Source organism: Carassius carassius, chromosome 39, assembly GCF_963082965.1.
Source record: "Carassius carassius chromosome 39, fCarCar2.1, whole genome shotgun sequence".
NCBI classification, from domain to species: domain Eukaryota; kingdom Metazoa; phylum Chordata; class Actinopteri; order Cypriniformes; family Cyprinidae; genus Carassius; species Carassius carassius.
In genome coordinates, this window is record NC_081793.1 from 24,902,818 (window position 1) to 24,910,317 (window position 7,500).

The following is a 7,500-nucleotide window of genomic DNA, read 5'->3' on the forward strand; positions in this document are numbered from 1 at the left end:
CCTCTTATTTAATGGGTAGGACTTCTTCAGGAAATATCTGATCATTCACCTCATCTTCTGCCTTATCTTCCCTTATGGTGTTCCACAGGGTTCTATTCTTGGCCCTTTATTGTTCTTGCTCTACATGCTTCCCTAGGCTCCATTCTTCATAAATATAATATTAACTATCATTGCTACACTGATGACCTCCAACTTTACCCTCCAATCAAACTTGAAAATGACTCTTCTTTACAAATTTTTTTTCTCATGTTTTGACGAAGTGAGAACTTGGATAGCTAATAAATTTTAAAACACTGACAAAACTGAGGTGCTTCTGCTAGGCCCCGCTGCACTCAGTACTAATTTTACAAGTAGGTTAAGTTCCCTTAGAGACAACTTGCAATGCCATGTAAAACATCTAGGGGTCCATTTTGATCCATTACTACAATTTGACAAGCATGTAGCTTCTTCCCCCTTAGATCAATTGCGAAAGTAAAACAGATTCTCTGTCAAAAAGATTTCAAATTTGTCATCCATGCACTAATCTCTTCCAGGCTGGTCTACTGTAACTCTCTGTATGTCTGCCTTCCTCAAAGCACTCTATCTCAGCTTCAGATGGCACAGGAGTTGGAGTGGCGCCGATACAGGATGGCTGCCTCTGTGACGTGCTCTGCAGTTGTTTTTGTGTTTTTGTTAGTTTGTCCTGTCTTTAGTTATATTCCTGCAATCAGTTTCACCAGGGACGAATTGCTGGATATTCGGCAACACACATCTCCCGATATTTCACCGGTTTTCGACTATTCTGATGTTTTGCTGGACATTTTTGTCGGCGGAGCGGCTGCGCTGATCACACGCTTCAAGAGGACGCGCAGACGGGGAAAAAGAGCTGGCGCGCTCGTGAGACTCAGAAAACGCGGATTTCGAACGCCGTTGCCTAGCATCCATCTGGCAAATCTCTGCTCTCTACCCAACAAAACGGACGAACTGCTTCTGCTCTCTCGGACAAATAAAGATTTCTCCCACTCTGCTGCTCTGTGTTTCACGGAAACTTGGCTGAATGACACCATACCGGACAGCGCGCTCCATCTGCCGGACTTTCAGCTGTTTAGAGCGGATCGCGACGCAGAATCAACGGGGAAATCGCGCGGCGGCGGGACATGCTTTTACATCAATGAACGGTGGTGTACAGATATAACTGTGTTAAAGAAGACGTGCTGCTCAAATCTCGAAACGCTCTTCATTAACTGCAAGCCGTTCTATTCGCCGCGGGAGTTTCACTCGCTCATTCTGGTTAGTGTTTACATCCCTCCTCAAGCGCACGTGAGCTCAGCTTTACAGAAACTCGCTGAGCACATCACAGAGATAGAACAACAACACCCAGACTCTGTTTTAATCATTCTTGGGGACTTTAATAAAGCCAATCTCTCCCGTGAACTGCCAAAATACAGACAGCATGTTACTTGTCCCACAAGAGACAGTAATATATTGGATCACTGTTACACCACAATAAAGGATGCATTTCACTCTGTTCCACGAGCAGCTTTGGGACGTTCTGATCACCTTCTGGTTCATCTTATACCGACCTACAGGCAGAAACTAAAATCAGCTAAACCTGTATTAAGGACTGTAAAAAGATGGACTAATGAAGCAGAGCAGGATTTACAATCTTGTTTTGACCTCACTGACTGGAGTGTTTTTGAAGCTGCTTCCACCGATCTGGACGAACTCACAGAGACCGTAACATCATATATCAGTTTCTGTGAGGATATGTGTATTCCTACCAAGACTCAACTAAATTACAACAATGACAAACCGTGGTTCACTGCAAAACTCAGACAGCTCCGTCAGGCCAAAGAAGATGCTTACAGGAAGGGGGACAATGTCTTGTATAAACAGGCTAAATACACACTGGAAAAGGAGATCAAAGTGGCAAAGAGGAATTATTCTGAAAAAATAAGGACTCAGTTCACTTTGAACGACTCCGCATCAGTGTGGAAAAGCCTAAAGAAGATCACCAATTACAAGACACCACCCCCCAGCACTGTGGAGAATCAACGACTGGCAGACGATCTGAACGAGTTTTACTGCAGGTTTGAAAGAACACCCATCACCTGCCCTGAACACCTCTCCAAACAACCATTCACACCATTCACAACTCCTGCAACCCATCCTGATCACCTCTCCACACAACCATTCACACCATTCACAACTCCTGCAACCCATCCTGATCACCTCTCCACACAACCGTTCACACCATTCACAACTCCTGCAACCCATCCTGATCACCTCTCCAAACAACCGTTCACACCATTCACAACTCCTGCAACCCATCCTGAACACCTCTCCACACAACCATTCACACCATTCACAACTCCTGCAACCCATCCTGAACACCTCTCCACACAACCATTCACACCATTCACAACTCCTGCAACCCACCCTGAACACCTCTCCACACAACCGTTCACACCATTCACAACTCCTGCAACCCACCCTGAACACCTCTCCACACAACCGCTCTCACCATTCACAACTCCTGCAACCCATCCTGAACACCTCTCCACACAACCATTCACACCATTCACAGCTCCTGCAACCCACCCTGAACACCTCTCCACACAACCGTTCACACCATTCACAACTCCTGCAACCCACCCTGAACACCTCTCCAAACAACCACTCACACCATTCACAACTCCTGCAACCCACCCTGAACACCTCTCCACACAACCGTTCACACCATTCACAACTCCTGCAACCCACCCTGAACACCTCTCCAATCAACCGTTCACACCATTAACAGCTCCTGCAACCCGCCCTGAACACCTCTCCACACAACCATTCACACCATTCACAGCTCCTGCAACCCACCCTGAACACCTCTCCAAACAACCACTCACACCATTCACAACTCCTGCAACCCACCCTGAACACCTCTCCAAACAACCATTCACACCATTCACAACTCCTGCAACCCACCCTGAACACCTCTCCACACAACCGTTCACACCATTCACAACTCCTGCAACCCACCCTGAACACCTCTCCAAACAACCACTCACACCATTCACAACTCCTGCAACCCACCCTGAACACCTCTCCAAACAACCATTCACACCATTCACAACTCCTGCAACCCACCCTGAACACCTCTCCAAACAACCATTCACACCATTCACAACTCCTGCAACCCACCCTGAACACCTCTCCAAACAACCATTCACAACTTCTGCAACCCGCTCTGAACACCTCTCCACACAACCATTCACACCATTCACAACTCCTGCAACCCATCCTGATCACCTCTCCAATCAACCGTTCACACCATTAACAGCTCCTGCAACCCACCCTGAACACCTCTCCAAACAACCGTTCACACCATTCACAGCTCCTGCAACCAACCCAGAATGCCTCTCCAAACAACCGTTCACACCATTAACAGCTCCTGCAACCCGCCCTGAACACCTCTCCACACAACCATTCACACCATTCACAGCTCCTGCAACCCACCCTGAACACCTCTCCAAACAACCGTTCACACCATTCACAACTCCTGCAACCCACCCTGAACACCTCTCCAAACAACCACTCACACCATTCACAACTCCTGCAACCCACCCTGAACACCTCTCCACACAACCATTCACACCATTCACAGCTCCTGCAACCCATCCTGAACACCTCTCCAATCAACCGTTCACACCATTCACAACTCCTGCAACCCACCCTGAACACCTCTCCACACAACCGCTCTCACCATTCACAACTCCTGCAACCAACCCTGAACACCTCTCCAAACAACCACTCACACCATTCACAACTCCTGCAACCCACCCTGAACACCTCTCCACACAACCGCTCTCACCATTCACAACTCCTGCAACCAACCCTGAACACCTCTCCAAACAACCATTCACACCATTCACAGCTCCTGCAACCAACCCTGAACACCTCTCCAAACAACCGTTCACACCATTCACAGCTCCTGCAACCCATCCTGAACACCTCTCCACACAACCGCTCTCACCATTCACAACTCCTGCAACCCGCCCTGAACACCTCTCCAAATAACCGCTCTCACCATTCACACCTCCTGCATCCCCCCTCTCCCCCACACCTGCAATACAGATAAGTGAGGATGCGGTGCGCCAGGTCTTCCGGAAGCAGAAAAGGAAAAAACCTTGCACCAGGCCCAGATTGCGTTACACCAGCCTGTCTGAAATCCTGTGCTGACCAGCTGGCCCCCATCTTCACAAAGATCTTCAACAGATCGCTGGAGCTTCATGCTTCAAACGCTCCACCATCATCCCTATCCCAAAGAAATCCAAAATTACAGGACTAAATGACTACAGGCCTGTGGCTTTAACATCCATAGTCATGAAGTCATTTGAAAAACTGGTGCTGGCCCACCTGAAGGACATCACTGGACCCTTGCTGGATCCTCTTCAGTTTGCCTACAGAGCAAACAGGTCTGTGGACGATGCAGTAAACATTGGACTGCATTATGTTCTGCAACACCTATACAGACCGGGGACCTATGTGAGGATCCTGTTTGTGGACTTCAGCTCGGCCTTTAACACGATCATCCCAAACCTCCTCCTGCCCAAACTAACTCAGCTCTCCATGCCCACCTCCGTCTGTCAGTGGATCAACAGCTTCCTTACAGACAGGCAGCAGCTAGTGAGACTGGGAAAATACACATCCAGCGCCCGTACAATCAGCACCGGAGCTCCCCAGGGCTGCGTTCTCTCCCCACTGCTCTTCTCCCTGTACACTAACGATTGCACATCTAAGGACCTCTCTGTCAAGCTCCTGAAGTTTGCAGACGACACCACACTCATCGGCCTCATTCAGGACGGTGACGAGTCTGCTTACAGACAGGAGGTTAAAGTCTTAACAACCTGGAGCTTAACACGCTCAAAACAGTGGAGATGACTGTGGACTTCAGGAGAAACCCCCCTGCACTCCCCCCACTCACCATCATGAACAGCACTGTGACTGCAGTGGAGTCATTCAGGTTCCTGGGCACCACTATCTCTCAGGACCTGAAGTGGGACATTCACATTGACTCCATTGTGAAAAAGGCCCAGCAGAGGTTGTACTTCCTTCGCCAGCTGAGGAAGTTAAATCTGCCACAGGAGCTGCTGAAACAGTTCTACTCCACCATCATCGAATCCATTCTCTGCACTTCAGTAACTGTCTGGTTCAGCTCAGCTTCTAAATCTGACCTCAGAAGACTACAGAGGGTAGTCCGGACTGCTGAGCGAATTATCGGTACAACCCTCCCATCTATTCAAGAACTGTACTTATCCAGAGTGAGCAAAAGGGCTGTTAAAATCACTCTGGACCCCTCACATCCAGAACACTCCCTCTTTGAACTGTTGCCATCTGGTCGACGCTACAGAGCACTGAGCACCAGAACGACCAGACACAGGAACAGTTTCTTCCCTCAGGCAATCCATCTTATGAACAGCTGATAATAACTGTGGGACACACTACACTATTTATATTTATATACACTACACTTTTTATCCAACACACATACTTAGCGTACACTTAAATCTTTTGCACATAATATACATGTACATACATGGAACACAATACACTACTTATATTTATATTTATATACACATACACTTATTTATCCAACTCACATACTTAGCGTACAGTTAAAACTTTTCCACATAATATACATGTACATACATAAATGCTCATTTTAATATACCTGCCATACATTGTCAATTTGTATATTGTCAATCCTTACGCACCTATTTGTATTTTTTTGTATTTTTATTCCTTGTGTTTTTTGTTCTGTCGCTGTTATGTTGTACTGCGGAGCTCTGTCACGAAAACAAATTCCTCGTATGTGTGAACATACCTGGCAATAAAGCTCATTCTGATTCTGATTCAGAATGCAGCAGGAACAAAAAAGAGGGAGCATATAACTCCTGTTCTATCAAATTCATAGTTGATTTTAAGATCCTTCTTTTTGTATACAAGGCATTGCAAAAGTCAGCCCCGGATTATATCCGTGATCTTATCCAGCCATATACAACCGCTAGGTCATTAACCCTCTAAACTCTGAAACAGTTTACCCCTCATTATCAGGGCCTCTCCATCGCTGTTTTTAAATCAAATTTAAAGACTAATGTTTAAACCCTTGCATTTGAGTGATGCTGTGTACGGTACTTTAGATGTTTGTTTTTGTGTATATACATATTTTTATTTAAAATTTTGATCAAAATGTAATTTTGTTCTCTGTTGCTTCTAATCAAACCTTTTATCGTAAAGCACTTTGGATCAATGATGGTTGTGTTAAAGTTGTGCTCTATAAAAAAAAGTTTGACTTGATATCATTCATAAAAGTGTTTTTGTTTGCTTTTCTAAAAATTGTACAGTACTGTGTTGTTTGTTGCACACTGAAACCAGTAACCATCATGGTGACAGCAGGAGCGCAGTGATCTCCCAATCAAACACTGATGCAATGGGCTAGAGGAGAACAGGTCTCCCTGAATTAATCTACTTTAACAACTCTTTTTCTCCTGACAGAGGTTTGATTCCTGTCACTTTAAGATCAATCTATTCAGCTGAGCTTGAAACGAACCAGAAAAGCAAATGAAAGATTGAACAATGCCATTATCATCTGCAGAGCTGCTTTCTAGCTGAAATTCCTGATTGCACAGATTTACAGCCCTGATGCGGTTTACTGCTGTAATGCTGATCTGAAGCAATCTGTATTGTAAGAAGCAACATGACTTGTTTATGTTTTGCATTCAAAGTCTTCAAGCTTATTTGTGTGCTTCATTCATTTTCAGTGTCAGATGAGCACTGATGAACAAAGCTCTACCTCACCCGATATCTCTCAGAAATAAATGTATTTTACTCAAATGGAAGACATAAGTCCCATTTTACTGAAGCACACTCTCGAGTCACAGATACGTTGCTCACCAGCACTCAATGAGTAAGTGAAGAAATGACAGAAGGAAAGACTGAGAGAATCTGACCTCCAGGACGAGGTTTCAGGATGAGATCCACGACTTCCTTCCAGTTGTTCTGCAGTATAGCCCTGTGAAGAAGAGCCAACAGCGAAAAACAGGTGTGAGTGTGTGTGTGTGAGTGTGTGTGTGTGTGTGTGTGTGTGAGTGTGAGTGTGAGTGTGTGTCTCTCTGTGTGTGTGTGTGTGTGTGAGTGTGTGTGTGTGTGTGTGTCTCTCTGTGTGTGTGTGTGAGTGTGTGTGTGTGTGTGAGTGTGAGTGTGAGTGTGTGTGTGTGTCTCTCTGTGTGTGTGTGTGTGTGTGAGTGTGTGTGTGTGTGTGTGTCTCTCTGTGTGTGTGTGTGAGTGTGAGTGTGAGTGTGTGTGAGTGTGAGTGTGTGTGTGTGTGAGTGTGTGTGAGTGTGTGTGAGTGTGAGTGTGTGTGTGTGTGAGTGTGTGTGTGAGTGTGTGTGTGTGTGTGTGTGTGTGTGAGTGTGTGAGTGTGTGTGTGTGAGTGTGTGAGTGTGTGTGTGTGAGTGTGTGTGTGTG

The 7,500-nt window shown here is 46.0% G+C and overlaps 2 protein-coding genes across 3 annotated transcripts in view; one reads left to right on the forward strand and one right to left on the reverse strand.

The window, feature by feature from the left end:
* The window catches only part of LOC132121680 (cadherin-12-like), a 388,852-nt gene that overhangs the window by 74,981 nt on the left and 306,371 nt on the right, over nucleotides 1-7,500 (forward strand). The window lies entirely within an intron of this gene.
* Nucleotides 1-7,500, reverse strand: part of pus7 (pseudouridine synthase 7) — a 26,628-nt gene that overhangs the window by 5,863 nt on the left and 13,265 nt on the right. For both annotated transcript variants that reach the window (XM_059531342.1, XM_059531343.1), the window contains one exon: nucleotides 6,984-7,045. In XM_059531342.1, the coding sequence (XP_059387325.1) occupies nucleotides 6,984-7,045 (62 nt within the window). The remainder of the gene's footprint in view (nucleotides 1-6,983; nucleotides 7,046-7,500) is intronic.